The sequence below is a fragment of the Bos indicus genome, chromosome 12 (assembly GCF_029378745.1).
Source record: "Bos indicus isolate NIAB-ARS_2022 breed Sahiwal x Tharparkar chromosome 12, NIAB-ARS_B.indTharparkar_mat_pri_1.0, whole genome shotgun sequence".
Lineage (NCBI taxonomy): Eukaryota > Metazoa > Chordata > Mammalia > Artiodactyla > Bovidae > Bos > Bos indicus.
Window position 1 is genome coordinate 68289103 of NC_091771.1, and position 16241 is coordinate 68305343.

The following is a 16241-nucleotide window of genomic DNA, read 5'->3' on the forward strand; positions in this document are numbered from 1 at the left end:
TAGCAATGCCTTTTTACTGAAATTTAGCAGTCTAATTTATTTTTTTTCCCCAAACTTTAAACTTTTATTTTGTATTGGTGTATAGCTGATTAACAATGTTCAGGTAGTTTCAGGTAAACAGTAAAGGGACTCAGCCATAAATATACATATATCCATTCTCCCCCACCCCCTCCCATCCAGTCTGCCACATGACATTGAGCAGAGTTCCATGTGCAAAACAAGAGGTCCTTGTTGGTTGTCTATTTTAAATATAGCAGAGTGAACATGACCTTCCCAAAGGCCCTAACCATCCCTTCCCGCTGGCAACCATAAGTTCATTTTCTAAGTCTGTGAGTCTCTTTCTGCTTTGTAAGTTCATATTTGTATCATTTCTTTTTAGATTCTACATATGAGAGATGTCATACAATATTTTTCCTTCTCTGTCTGACTTGCTTTATTCAATATGACACTTCCTAGTTTCATGCATGGTGCTGCAACTGATATAGTTTCATTCTTTTTAATGGCTGAGTAATATTCCCTTGTATACATGTACCACATCTTCTTTATCCATTCCTCTGTCAGTAGACCTTCAGGTTGCTTCCATGTCTTTGCTATTGTAAAGAGTGATGCAGTGAACATTGGGGTGCATATACCTTTTCAGATCATGTTTTTCTCTAGATATATGCCCAGGAGTGGGATTGCTGAGTTATATGGTAGCTCTATTTTTAGATTTTTAAGGAACCTCCATACTGTTGTCTGTAGTGACTGTAACAATGTACTTCCTGACCAACAGTGTAGGAAGGTTCTCTTCTCCACACCCTCTCTAGCATTTGTTGTTCATAGATTTTTTGATGATGGCCATCCTGACAAGTATGAGGTGATATCTCCTTGTAGTTTTGACTTGCATTTCTCTAATAACCAACAATGTTGAACATCTGTTCATGTGCCTATTCACCATTTGTATGTCCTCTTTGGAGAAATGTCTATTCAGGTCTTCAGTCCATTTTTTGAGTGGGCTGTTTGTTTTGATAGCAGTCCATTTTATTTTGAAGCACTCTCTTAGTTGCTTAGTTGCTATGAGTTCTTTTTTTCTAGTTAGATTCTAGAGTTTCAAGAAAGTGATTCTGTCCATTTTTGCTAGTTTCATGGTTGCTTCAGTGGAAGGGCTGATTTTTGGAGTTCCCTACTTCACCATTCTGTGATGTCACCCTTCCGCCATGCTGATCTTGCTGTTACGTGGCTTTCTTCAGAAGTCATCTTTGTGTTCATCCCTACTTCCCAATTTTGAGCCAATGCCCTTTTTAGGGCTCCCTTTACACTGCACTTATCAATACAAAGCATTTTTTTCCCCTGGAAGTGTATGTATTCTGAGCATCGCAACACTGGTACAAGGTCTCTTTATTCTTCCCCATCTTGTTGTTCAATTGCTAAGTAATGCCCGACTCTTTAAGACTCCATGGACTGCAACAAGCCAGGTTTCCTTGTCTTTCACTATCTCCCAGAGTTTGCTCAAACTCATGTCCATTAAGGTAGCAATGCCATCCAGCCATCTCATCCTCTGTTGCCTCCTTCTCCCGATGCCCTCAATCTTTCTCAACATCAGGGTTTTTTTCCAGTGAGTTGGGTCTTTGCATCAGGTCACCAACGTATTGGAACTTCAGCTTCAGTATCAGCCCTTCCAGTGAATATTCAGAGTTTATTTCCTTTAGGATTGACTGGTTTGATCTCCTTGCTGTCCAAGGAACTCTCGAGAGGTTTCTCCAGAACCACTGTTTGAAAGCATCAATTCTTCAGTGCTAGCCTTCATTATGGGTCAATTCACATCTGTACATGACTCCTGAAAAAACCATAGCTTTGATTATAAGGACCTTTGTCAGAAAAGTGATGTCTCTGCTATTTAATACACTGTCTAGGTTTGTTCCAGGGAGCAAGTATATTTTAATTTCATGCCTACAGTCACAGTCTTCAGTGATTTTGGAACCCAAGAAAATAAAATCTGTCACTGTTTCTATTTTTCCCCATCTACTTGTCATGAAGTTATGGGACTGGATGTTATGATCTTAGCTTTTTGAAAGTTGAGTTTTAAGCCAGCTTTTCCACTCTTCTCTTTCACCCTCATCAAGACACTAGTTCTTCACACTCATCACCATAAATGTTGAATTAATGAAAGTTGCATGAAGAAAGAAGAAGCAAATTTAAATTCTCATGAAGTTACTACAAAGCCAATTTATAGGTTGCTAATTGTTAAAAGAATTATAATTAAACTTACTTAACATGAAAACTAATTTGAATGTAATTTAATCATTCTTGAGGCCTTCAGAAGACATTTAAATATCTCATAACATATTAAGATGATGAGTAAAAACATCTCATTTTTAATCTATTGGTTATCAACCGCAGAGGATAGCATCTACTGTTGTTCAAAAGCATTTTTAATTTATTCTAGTTAAATCATTCCTTTACATTAACTTGTTCAACTTTTGAGAGCCCTATCTGTCTGTATTCTGACATACATGTCTATTTGATTATTGTGGCTGTATGATTTCCACAGGAACAAGCACTTGAGAGGTTATATGTTCAAGTAAAGATTTATCACTTTCACATGTTTTCTTGATTTTTAAAACTACTTTAAGAGAAAATCTTGTTTTACATTGGCTACTGTTAGGAATTGCTAATGTGAGCACCAATGCATGAATGTTGCCCCAGATACAGAAATCTCAAGTATATTAAAGACCTTAAATGAATTGTTATTATATGACTAAGGGTATGCTGCTGCTGCTGCTAAGTCGCTTCAGTCGTGTCCGACGCTGTGCGACCCCATAGACAGCAGCCCACCAGGCTCCGCCATCTCTGGGATTCTCCAGGCAAGAACACTGGAGTGGGTTGCCATTTCCTTCTCCAATGCATGAAAGTGAAAAGTGAAAGCGAAGTTGCTCAGTCATATCCAACCCTCAGCGACCCCATGGACTGTAGCCCTCCAGGCTCCTCCGTCCATGGGATCCCCCAGGCAATAGGAAAGAGTACTGGAGTGGGGTGCCATTGCCCTCTCCTGACTAAGGGTATGCTATGCCTCAAATCACGTTAGAAAACATAAGAATTACTTGCTATAACATCCTGACACATATAGCTAGCCAGGTGGATAAGTCTTAGTCTACATCCCAATACAGATTTATTAAGGGCTTGTTTTGTATTCCTTTTTAAAAAGAAATCTAGGATGACTTCCCTGGTGGTCCAGTGGTTAAGACTTGACTTTGCCTTCCAGTGCAGCAGAGCAGGTTCAATTCCTGGTGAGGGAGATAAGATCCTACACACCAAAAATGCCAAAACATAATACAGAGGAAATGCTGTAACAAATTCAATAACTACTCTAAAAATGGTCCACATTAAAAAAAAATCTTGAAAAGAAATGCAAACAACAGAAACTACAACCTTATAAACCAAGACATCAATTGTTTATATGCTATTTATTTTTCAGTAATTTTATGAGGAATCCTTGTTATAAATTATAATGTTACTCTTCAAATTGTATTACTATTCTTCAAAACTAGTCAACTCTAAATAATTTCATTATATATAAACCACATCAAAAGATGTTAACAAAAGAACTAAACCTAAGATGCAAGGATTTCATACTGAAGTCTCATTTGTTTTACTCACAATGTTGCGTCTATCTTTCCAGGAGTAGGATAACAGAGTAAGAACCATTGGCTATTCTCTACTGCATCCCCCCCCCACCCCAGTATTCTAAATTTGTGACAAAGTGATGCTAGTGGTGAAGGACAACATGTAAAAGTTAGGTGAAAACACTAATAATTACAAAAAAAGAATGTGTTACCATGAACTTCTTTTTTCTTCCCTTAAAAACATTATTGTATTTTGCCAAGTGGAAATCGGAAATCACTTTCATAAACATCTAAATTTATTCCATTACCTAAATTTATTACCAGTCTGCTTTGAATATATAGGAAGTTATCTATACATTTTTTAAAATAGTCAAAATTAACATTCAGTTCAGTTCAGTTGCTCAGTCAAGTCCGACTCTTTGCAACCCCATAAATCGCAGTACGCCAGGCCTCCCTGTCCATCACCAACTCCTGGAGTTCACTCAAACTCACATCCATCGAGTCAGTGATGCTATCCAGCCATCTCATCCTCTGTCATCCCCTTCTCCTCCTGCCCCTAATCTCTCCCAGCATCAGAGTCTTTTCCAATGAGTCAACTCTTTGCATCAGGTGGCCAAAGTATTGGAGTTTCGGCTTTAGCATCAATCTTTCCAATGAACACCCAGGACTGCTCTCATTTAGAATGGACTGGTTGGATCTCCTTGCAGTCCAAGGGACTCTCAAGAGTCTTCTCCAGCACCACAGTTCAAAAGCATCAATTCTTCAGTGCTCAGCCTTCTTCACAGTCCAACTCTCACATCCATACATGACCACAGGAAAAACCATTGCCTTGACTAGACGGACTTTTGTTGGCAAAGTAATGTCTCTGCTTTTGAATATGCTATCTAGGTTGGTCATAATTTTCCTTCCAAGGAGTAAGTGTCTTTCAATTTCATGGCTGCAGTCACCATCTGCAGTGATTTTGGAGCCCAGAAAAATAAAGTCTGACACTGTTTCCACTGTTTCCCCATCTACTTGCCATGAAGTGATGGGACCAGATGCCATGATCTTCGTTTTCTGAACGTTGAGCTTTAAGCCAACTTTTTCACTCTCCTCTTTCACTTTCATCAAGAGGCTTTTGAGTTCCTCCTCACTTTCTGCCATAAGGGTGGTGTCATCTGCATATCTTACCAACTTAAAAAAACTCAACATTTGGTTTCTTAAGGTGAATTGCAGTCTTTATTGTTGATTAATAAGCACAATTTTCTTTAGGAGGACTTTTTAAATAGTTCATAAGATGTATACATTTGAGATCTTATTCTATTGTAAATTTTAAATATGAGTTTTTAAACTCCTTTCTTTATTTTGGTTTTGCCAAATATACAGATATATCTATTATTTCAGAATTATTGTTTATTTAATTTTTCATATTTTCTAGACACCAACTCATGAATGATTTTATATCTGATGCTTATTAGAACCTCCTGAATTAAAATCCCACTATAGATATTACTCAGAGGAAATTCACCATAAATTTAAAAGCAGATCAGATCAGATCAGTCGCTCAGTCGTGTACGACTCTTTGCGACCTCATGAATCGCAGCATGCCAGGCCTCCCTGTCCATCACCAACTCCCGGAGTTCACTCAGACTCACGTCCATCGAGTCAGTGATGCCATCCAGCCATCTCATCCTCTGGCGTCCCCTTCTCCTCTTGCCCCCAATCCCTCCCAGCATCAGAGTCTTTTCCAATGAGTCAACTCTTTGCATGAGGTGGCCAAAGTACAGGAGTTTCAGCTTTAGCATCATTCCTTCCAAAGAAATCCCAGGGCTGATCTCCTTCAGAATGGACTGGTTGGATCTCCTTGCAGTCCAAGGGACTCTCAAGAGTCTTCTCCAACACCACAGTTCAAAAGCATCAATTCTTCAGCACTCAGCCTTCTTCACAGTCCAACTCTCACATCCATACATGATCACAGGAAAAACCATAGCCTTGACTAGACGAACCTTTGTTGGCAAAGTAATGTCTCTGCTTTTCAATATGCTATCTAGGTTGGTCGTAACTTTCCTTCCAAGGAGTGTCTTTTAATTTCATGGCTGCAGTCACCATCTGCAATGATTTTGGAGCCCAGAAAGATAAATTCTGACACTGTTTCCACTGTTTCCCCATCTATTTCCCATGAAGTGATGGGACCGGATGCCAGATCTTCGTTTTCTGAATGTTGAGCTTTAATCCAACTTTTTCACTCTCCTCTTTCACTTTCATCAAGAAGCTTTTTAGTTCCTCTTCACTCTCTGCCATATGGGTGGTGTCATCTGCATATCTGAGGTTATTGATATTTCTCCCGGCTATCTTGATTTCAGCTTGTGTTTCTTCCAGTCCAGCGTTTCTCATGATATAGTCTGCATATAAGTTAAATAAACAGGTGACAATATACAGCCTGACGTACTTCTTTTCCTATTTGAAACCAGTCTGTTGTTCCATGTCCAGTTCTAACTGTTGCTTCCTGACCTGCATACAAATTTCTCAAGAGGCAGATCAGGTGGTCTGGTATTCCCATCTCTTTCAGAATTTTCCACAGTTTATTGTGATGCACACAGTCAAAGGCTTTGGCATAGTCAATAAAGCAGAAATAGATGTTTTTCTGGAACTCTCTTGCTTTTTCCATGATCCAGCAGATGTTGGCAATTTGATCTCTGGTTTCTCTGCCTTTTCTAAAACCAGCTTGAACATCTGGAAGTTCACGGTTCACATTTTGCAGAAGCCTGGCTTGGAGAATTTTGAGCATTACTTTACCAGCGTGTGAAATGAGTGCAATTGTGCGGTAGTTTGAGCATTCTTTGGCATTGCCTTTCTTTGGGATTGGAATGAAAAGTGACCTTTTCCAGTCCTGTGGCCACTGCTGAGTTTTCCAAATTTGCTGGCATATTGAGTGCAGCACTTTCACAGCATCATCTTTCAGGATTTGGAATAGCTCAACTGGAATTCTGTCACCTCCACTAGCTTTGTTCATAGTGATGCTTTCTAAGGCCCACTTGACTTCACATTCCAGGATGTCTGGGTCTAGGTGAGTGATCACACCATCGTGATTATCTGGGTCGTGAAGATCTTTTTTGTACAGTTCTTCTGTGTATTCTTGCCATCTCTTCTTCATATCTTCTGCTTCTGTTAGGTCCATACCATTTCTGTCCTTTATCGAGCCCATCTTTGCATGAAATGTTCCCTTGGTATCTCTGATTTTCTTGAAGAGATCTCTCGTCTTTTCCATTCTATTGTTTTCCTCTATTTCTTTGCATTGATCGCTGAAGAAGGCTTTCTTATCTCTTCTTGCTATTCTTTGGAACTCTGCATTCAAATGTTTATATCTTTCCTCTTCTCCTTTGCTTTTCACTTCTCTTCTTTTCACAGCTATTTGTAAGGCGTCCCCAGACAGCCATTTTGCTTTTTTTGCATTTCTTTTCCATGGGGATAGTCTTGATCCCTGTCTCCTGTACAATGTCATGAACCTCATTCCATAGTTCATCAGGCACTCTATCAGATCTAGGCCCTTAAATCTATTTCTCACTTCCACTGTATAATCATAAGGGATTTGATTTAGGTCATACCTGAATGGTCTAGTGGTTTTCCCTGCTTTCTTCAATTTAAGTCTGAATTTGGCATAAGGAGTTCATGATCTGAGTCACAGTCAGCTCCTGGTCTTGTTTTTGCCAACTGTATAGAGCTTCTCCATCTTTGGCTGCAAAGAATATAATCAGTCTGATTTCAGTGTTGACCATCTGGTGATGTCCATGTATAGAGTCTTCTCTTGTGTTGTTGGAAGAGGGTGTTTGTTATGACCAGTGCATTTTCTTGGCAAAATTCTATTAGTCTTTGCCCTGCTTCATTCCGTATTCCAAGGCCAAATTTGCCTGTTACTCCAGGTGTTTCTTGACTTCCTAGTTTTGCATTCCAGTCTCCTATGATGAAAAGGACATCTTTTTTGGGTGTTAGTTCTAAAAGGTCTTGTAGGTCTTCATAGAACCATTCAACTTCAGCTTCTTCAGTGTTACTGGTTGGGGCATAGACTTGGATTGCTGTGACATTGAATGGTTTGCCTTGAAAACGAACAGAGATCATTCTGTCATTTTTGAGATTGCATCCAAGTACTGCATTTCGGACTCTTTTGTTGACCATGATGGCTACTCCATTTCTTCTAAGGGATTCCTGCCCACAGTAGTAGATATAATGGTCATCTGAGTTAAATTCACCCATTCCAGTCCATTTCAGTTCACTGATTCCTAGAATGTCGACATTCACTCTTGCCATCTCTTATTTGACCACTTCCAATTTGCATTGATTCATGGACCTGACATTCCAGGTTCCTATGCAATATTGCTCTTTACAGCATCAGACCTTGCTTCTATCACCAGTCACATCCACAGCTGGGTATTCTTTTTGCTTTGGCTCCATCCCTTCATTCTTTCTGGAGTTATTTCTCCACTGATCTCCAGTAGCATATTGGGCACCTACTGACCTGGGGAGTTTCTCTTTCAGTATCCTATCATTTTGCCTTTCCATACTGTTCATGGGGTTCTCAAGGCAAGAATACTGAAGTGGTTTGCCATTCCCTTCTCCAGTGGACCACATTCTGTCAGATCTCTCCATCATGACCTGCCCATCTTGGACTGCCCCACGGGCATGGCTTAGTTTCATTGAGTTAGACCAGGCTGTGGTCCTAGTGTGATTAGATTGACTAGTTTTCTGTGAGTATGGTTTCAGTGTGTTTGCCCTCTGATGCCCTCTTGCAACACCTACTGTCTTACTTGGGCTTCTCTTTCCTTGGGCATGGGATATCTCTTCATGGCTGCTCCAGCAAAGCGCAGCCATTGCTTCTTCCCTTGGATGAGGGGTATCTCCTTACCGCCGCCCTTCCTGACTTTCAACTTGGGATAGCTCCTCTAGGCCCTCCTGCACCCACGCAGCCACGGCCCCTTGGATGTGGGTTTGGTCTTCCTGGCCACCGTCCCTGGCCTCAGGCGTGGGTTGCTCCTCCCGGCCGCCACCCCTGGCCTCCGGCTTAGGGGCATGGGGTAGCTCCTCCCAGCGGCCGCCCTTGACCTCGGGCTCGGGGTATCACCTCTCGGCCGCCCCCCTGACCTCGGACACGGGGTAGCTCCTCTTGGCTGTTCCTGCGCCGTGGCAGTCTGGTACTCTCGGCCGCTGACCCTGACCTCGGATGTGGAGTGACTCCTCTTGGCCGCCGCCCTTCAGGCATGGGGTCCTCCCAGCTTCTGCCCCTGACCTCGGACGTGGGGTGGCTTCTCTAGGCTGCACTTAGCGTGCCAGTCCCCTATTAAAAAGACCAAAATAAAAATAGTAATAATACCAAATATTGGCATGGATGTGAAGAAAACTGGATCTCTCATACATTGCTAGTGGAAATGTAGAGGACTTCACTCTTCTGGAAAATAGTTTGGCAATTTCTGGTAAAACTAAACACACAATAACTATTTGACCCATTAATTGCACTCTTGGACATTTATCCAAAAGAAATGAAAATTTATGTTTATGCAAAAACTTCTGCATGAATGCTTATAGAAGCTTTAACCCTAATAGCCAAGTACTGGAAACAACCCACGTATCCTTCAGTGAGTGAAGAGTTCTACAAATTTGGTATATCCAAACAATAATACTGCTCAGCAAATAAAAAGAATGAATACATGCAACTTGGATGGACCTCAAGGGCATACTCAATTCAAAACAAAAAAGAAGCTTAAAATGTTACATACTAGTTGATTCCTACAATGATAAAGACATAAAGATGAAAAATAGATTAGTGGTTGCTTGGTGATAGGGACAAGGGGTGAGTTAGGAGCACAACAGAATGCTTTTTTTGTGACTGAAAAGTTCTGTATGTTGACTGTGGTATGGTTACACTAATCCATACATAGGGTTGCATTGCACAGAAGTATACACATGCACACACATACAAAGAATGCAGACTTAAAAAATCATGAAAACTGAATAAGTTCTATAAATTCATTAGCAGCAATGTATCAATGTTGGGCTTTCCTGATAGCTCAGAAATAAAGAATCCACCTGCAATGCAGGAGACCTGGGTTCGATCCTTTGGTTGGGAAGATCCCCTGGAGGATGGCGTGACAACCCACTCCAATATTCTTGCCTGGAGAATCCCCATGGACAGAGGAGCCTGGAAATGTCTATGAACCTTTGATATGGTTTTATGAGATGTTTCCATTGAAGGAAGGTGAGTGAAGGGTACCCAGGACTCTACTGGTTTTGCAAATTCTTATGAGTCTATAGTGATTTTGAAATTAAAATAATTTTTAAGAATAATAGCACAATTATAAAATACTACTATACATTTTAAAAATAGGCGTAGCCTACTGGTATCTGAATGCAATTGGCATTTGAAACAACCTCTTTTCAAAGGCTTACTTCTAAAAGTCTTCAGTTTGAAGTGATTCATTTTTTTAAAATTTGAATTCAAGTATGCAGTTGTTTCACTTCAAAAAATATGGTCTGTGAACATAAAAGTTGCAGCTCTGTCCTCCACACTTTTTCTTCTTCTTCTTCGAATGCCCTTTATTTGACCAGGAAGGATGTCATTTCCTAGAGTACTGAGAAAGCCACATTTAACTTGAACAACATTGTTCTTTTAGGTTATTAAGGGTATTCAATTTTCTCTGTTGGTTGCCACTCTGAGTTGGAGACTCTTCTGAAATGTCAGACTGAGAAAATTGCCCCAGTTCCAATACACACACATACACACAAATGCCACAAAACTTTGGAATTAATACAATCAATAACCTTTGAAAATGGAGTTAAAAGCAACAATTGAATACTAAGATGTATCAAACTATCTTGTTCCCTTTTTCTTTGAATATCAATGTGGCCAGGGAATTGAGAACCACAATAGAGAGTTCAATTGAAAAAGCATTTATTGAATACCTAAATCACAATACCTTATAGTGATGTTCATATTATGCAAAGTGGTACAGGTTATAGTGATGAGAAAGAGTCCATACCCTCCAAAGGATGTCCTATTTGCATCTCCACTATTGACACAATGCTGGAGACCTGGGTTCAATCCCCTGGAGAAGGGAATGGCTACCCACTTCAGTATTCTTGCCTAGAGAATTCCATGGACAGAGGAGACTGGTGGACTAGTCCATGGGGTTCAAGGAGTCAGACACTACTGAGCGACTAGTAACTAGGCTTTATACTGGCACACTGAGTGAGAAACGGCAAAGCATTATATAACACCAATGACAAGGAGATCAAACATTCAGCAGAGTCAAAGGAAGAAATAGCTTAGCCACCTTGGATGAAAATAGGGTAGGTCTCTGGAGAAAGGCATCATCAGGTCAGGAGAGTAGTTGCGAGGCTATGAAAATTAAAGTGCTATGAACAATGGTTTGTAGGACTACATCCACACCAAATAAGTAAAATGTATAAGAATTCAGAATTTCACATACAGAATTTTTCTATTTTCTGTGAATGATGTGGGATACATGTGGATAAAGTATTTTTTTTTTAATTCTGCCCAATTGTGGATAAAATTTGGCATTTTCAACAAAATATCCTATCTCAAAAAGTGAAACTTAATTGCCCAGTCATGTCTGATTCTTTGCGAGCCCCATGGACGGTATCCCTTCAGGCTCCTCTGTCCATGGTATTCTCCAGGCAAGAATACTGGAGTGGGTAGCCATTCCCTTCTCCAGGGGATCTTGTCAACCCGGAGATTGAACCCAGGAAGCCTGGCATGCTGCAGTCCATGGGGTCACAAAGAGTCTGACACGACTCAGTGACTGAACGACAGACAGCAATCCTGTCTGGAGAGGTAGATATGATGGTACTGATATGAGCTCAGAAGAAAAGTCACCAGACTCCTCTCTTTTGTTCTCATTTTCTGTTGGTTTTGTTGTTGGAAAATAAATCTTAGCATTAGTGGATACTAAACCATTCTCCATTTTTTTTAACATAAAAAGGTCAATTATATTCTACTGTGTTTATTTGATTGGGACTACTTAAAGTGCTAACCTTTATCATTGATCAGGTTAATTCTATTTTATTAAAGCCAACATTAAATTATCAGGAAAATTAAAAATCAAAAGGATAATCCTTTACTATGAACGCATTAAAAATAAGGTGGATTAATGGATGGATAAGAAAGAGAGATATGTGAAAAAAAATCAGTGAAGAAAATTTTCATCAAATTTTGGAAAGAAAATACAAAAAAAATTAAAAGGATAACAGGAGCTTTTGGTGCATAGATAAGTAGATGATAGATAGATAATAGATGGCTTCATTTCTTGAAATAATAACTTGGGGACTTTGTCAGTTTTCTTGATCTGAATCAAATAGACTGTCAAATATTTCTCTAGCACAGATGGGTTTATTCAGGATCAGGAGAGAACTCAATTCAGAAAATGAAGGAGGGCGCTTTTTGGAGGAGAAAAGGAAGTTGGGAGCTCTGTTCTAGTAAATAGAGTCCTTGGCTTTTCATTGGCTGGGTCCTTGTCTCTGCTATTGTTGCAGGTGTGAGAGCTCCCCCTTCTGGTCTCCCAACTCTATTTAATTGAGGTTTCTGTCTATTAATTTTTTACAGTGTACACCATAAAATTAAGAAAATGTTACAGAAACCAAAATCTTGCTTTAGAAACCTCAAATATGGTTTCCAGGCAAAGGATAAAATGACAGAGGTAAGCTATAGTAGTGGAAAATATCCATTTATATGGAAATACCTTTTACTGCCCTATCTTTACATTGGCGTCATGCTTTGTCAGTATCTGAAGTCTCTGGGCATGTAATTGTCACCTGGGGGCCCAGGTCTATCCAATAAGACTCTAACTCTCCAGGAGATCCAAACAATACAGATTAGACTTGTTTTCAGAACAAGACCACAAGAACAGAAACAGGGTCTTGACTAAAACATCAATGTTATATTAAATGTCCAAAAAATATGTCACAAATGTTTGTATCTGGCTTCCCCAGTGGCTCAGTGGTAAAGAATCAGCCTGCAATTCAGGAGACAGGTTGGATCCCTGGGTTAGGCAGATTCCCTGAAGAAGAAAATGGCAACCCACTCCAGTATTCTTGCATGAGAAATCCCATGGACAGAGGAGCCTGGTGGGCTATAGTTCCATACAACTGCAAAGAGTTGGACATGACTTAGTGACTAAATAACATTGTTTGTATCCAGCCTTGAAAAAAGGCTTTCTGTAGTTTTTTTTTTTTTTTTTTTCTGGTTTTGGTCCATTCCATTTTAAATATTCTGTCCTCTTAAAAGTCAAATTGGAATTTTCAGTGAGTCTAAAAAAGACCTGATTGGTTTAGAATTGATTAACTTAGAACCATTCACTGCTTATTGTATTCAAGGCAAATAGCACTTCATTATAGGTGGATTAGTAGCTCCTCTGAATTGCTGCAAGGATTTCTCTTCATATTCAACCCTGGATCCATCTTCCAAAGTTCCCAGAACTGCAAAGCTTCAGATGCCTGAAGATGATGTCTTGGCAGTTCCACTGCTTCTCAACAAGCCTGGATCTCAGAAATCCCAGACAAGTTGATATTGATCCTTTTTAAAAAGTTATGTACAGAGGAAGTGTATCTGCCAACCTCCTTTAGAAACAGGGTCAAATAACCAGTTGGAAAATTTTCCAAAGGTGTCACATTAAACTTTAATAATACCTTCATTTTTATGGGGCTGTTAACTTTGGAAATTGCTTTCACATGCGTTATCTCATTGCATGTTCTATTTCATTGAAAGAGTGTCTAGGTTTTAGGACTAAATTGCAATGACATAGATATCAAAATGTTGGCAAGGACAATTCAAGAAAAATGATTATTCCTATACTGAACAGAAGTATTAAAGAGGAATTGACTGACTCAAGATTAAATACTGCAAAGGATTAAGATTCTAATGGCTCCTTTAGCCTGCTGCCCAGCTGTTGAAGGTTTATCAGGGCCATTTCACTGTTTTCCATTTTCAAGGATAAAATGAGTCACTTCTTTTTTGTCCCCTTCCATCCTTCTTATTTCTGATTTTTTTTTTCAATAAATCTTTAGGTCAGCCCGACCCCAGGCTGCATCCGTGCCCTCATGAAGATGCTATACTGCGCTTATTGTCGAGGACTCCCCACGGTGAGACCATGCAACAACTACTGCCTCAACGTCATGAAGGGCTGCCTGGCAAATCAAGCCGATCTCGACACCGAGTGGAACCTGTTTATAGGTAAGGAGCATCACCACGGATGCCTGATGGGCAGGTCCAAAGTGGTGATGACTTGTAGAGACTAGGAGGGTTGAAACACACACACACAGAATGTTTAGACAATCATAAATATTATGTTGCATTTTTCTTCATTTTTTTAATCCTGAGAAGTAAGACTTCTTGGTCTATTGTGACGGACAGTCCTGTTGAAGATAGTATGAGCCAGCAGTAGTGCAGTAGCTGATCTGTCTGATGAAGATAGAAGTAATCTTGTTGAATTTCTGGGAGTGCCTATGAGTAAGGGACACATTAGAAAAAAATCTTGTTTCAAGAAAAAGCCCAGAGTCCTGTCTGTTTCTTATTTGTAGTGTCTCAGTATAATCACAGATATTAGTAAACACTTCCTTCCTTAAACATCGATGGTGAAAATCGCTCAATATTTTTGCTGAAATATGCAGATTTTCTTCCTCAGCCTCCAGAGAAGAATGTTTTCAGCACAGCAGCATGAAACAGTCTTCCTGTCTTTAAAAAGGAGGCGGGAAGGAGGTGGGGGAGATACAGAGTAGGCCTGTGAATCACTGCTGTGGTCTGGAGATGCAGAAACCACTCAGGAGACTGTACTGCCTAAAGATAGTTCCCAAATTGCTATCCAAGGATAAAAGGACAAATTTCATAGGCAGGCTTCTCCCAGGAAAATACACAGGCCTTGAAAGAGTAAATGTGTTTTCTCCCCCTCTGTCAAATGGCCTTCAAATAGAAGTAGTTTTCAACTGCATTTACTGGGGTTGCATTGTGACAAGCAGAGTGGGGTCAATAACAGTGGCATTCCTCAGAGGGACTTCATCATTTATGCAACCCTCTAAACTAGAAGGCTTGAGTAAAGTCTTCTGACATCTCAGATTTGGGTAGGAAAGGAAATAGGTGCATCAGAATGCAAAGAAACCTTAACAAAAATATGCAGTCAGCCTTGGCAGAAAAACTCATTAGCTAACACACTGTTTTGCTTATGAAGGCCAAAGAAAATGGTTGTAAAGTTTTAGAAAGATTTTAGAGTGGGTAGATCCAAATGGAAGTAATCTAACAAAGATCTCAGAAATCGTTACAGAGAGAATAAATTGATGTATTCCACTCTTTCTCTTCAGGGGGAGGACAAAATCTATTTGTATAATCTTGAGTTACTTCATTTGAGAAATGAGGGGGTTTTAAAAAAGTTAATCACTAAGGTACCTTTCTAACTCAAAAAGATGTGGTTCTTTGCTAAGATTTTTGTCCTTTGCTAAGATTTTGGAGAGGAGTATGAATTTTTTAGACACGTAAGCCTGAACTTCTAAAATATAAGTTTAGATGAATTTTAGCAAAGACATTCTACCTAAATAATACTAATTTAAAAACACTTGCATCCTTCATTCACCTACTCAATTCAAAAGAAAAAGTAATTCAACTGTAGTATATTGTATAATCATATTATCACTTACATATGTAAAGCCTAAACTGAAACAACTGTATAAAGCATCGAGTGGTAAAAGTAAAACAAATCTGTAAGTTAAATGCAAACTATAAATAAAGAAAGCTTAAGCTTACCACATTAAAGTACCCACAAAGAAATCTAAAAAGATTTACCTATTAAAAAAGCAGATAAGTCTCACAGCATCATCACTTTTGAATCATAAAAATTATTCATACTGTTGGGTTGAAATTACCATAACGCATAACACAGTCAAACTGTTTTGGTCAGCTTGCAATTTACTGGTGAAAGTAGGCATGTGGATTTTGTTAAATAGAGCAGGACATGATCAAAAATTAGAATATGGGCTTGTTAACTTGTAAGAGCAACAGTGACTTGTTGATTGGCTTTTTTTCTCAGTGTTGTTGGCTGTTTTAACATGAAACAAATCCTTATACTTCAATCAGCTGGTTTTCCTAGGTGCCAATTTGATGTGAAATGAAATGCCTAGAAAATCATTTGATTTAAAAACTAAAATTTGAACTTAAACCTATGATGGGGTTACCTGTGGTGTCTTACCATGTGTTTGAAGGGAAGCTGGTGGTTGGGCCTGCATTCATATATTTCATAGCCCTTGCTCCCCTATATCATTTTTTATTAGTACTAGAGATCGCTAAGAAAATTCTTCCAATTTTCTTACCTGTGGCATTGAGAATTGACCAGCTGCATAGACTTACAGGGCAAATTATGTTCTTGCTAATACTTGTCTGGATATGAGGTGTGAGTTCACCAGCTTATTACATGAATTAGTCAAATGTGCCAAGTCCATTTTCCACACAGATACATCCAAGATGGCAGTGTTACAGTGTTCACGAATGCAGCAGCAGAGGTCAGTGAGCAAATCAGTAATTCAACAAAAATTACATATAATAGCCCTCTCTCTGCTTAGCACCTGCATCCCATCACTCTTAGACCGCCAGTGTCTCATCATCAAGCCCTT

The 16241-nt window shown here is 39.4% G+C and overlaps 1 protein-coding gene across 2 annotated transcripts in view; it reads left to right on the forward strand.

Moving 5' to 3' along the window:
• Positions 1-16241, forward strand: part of GPC6 (glypican 6) — a 1232201-nt gene that overhangs the window by 830475 nt on the left and 385485 nt on the right. For both annotated transcript variants that reach the window (XM_070800380.1, XM_019971626.2), the window contains exon 4: positions 13653-13818. In XM_070800380.1, the coding sequence (XP_070656481.1) occupies positions 13653-13818 (166 nt within the window). The remainder of the gene's footprint in view (positions 1-13652; positions 13819-16241) is intronic.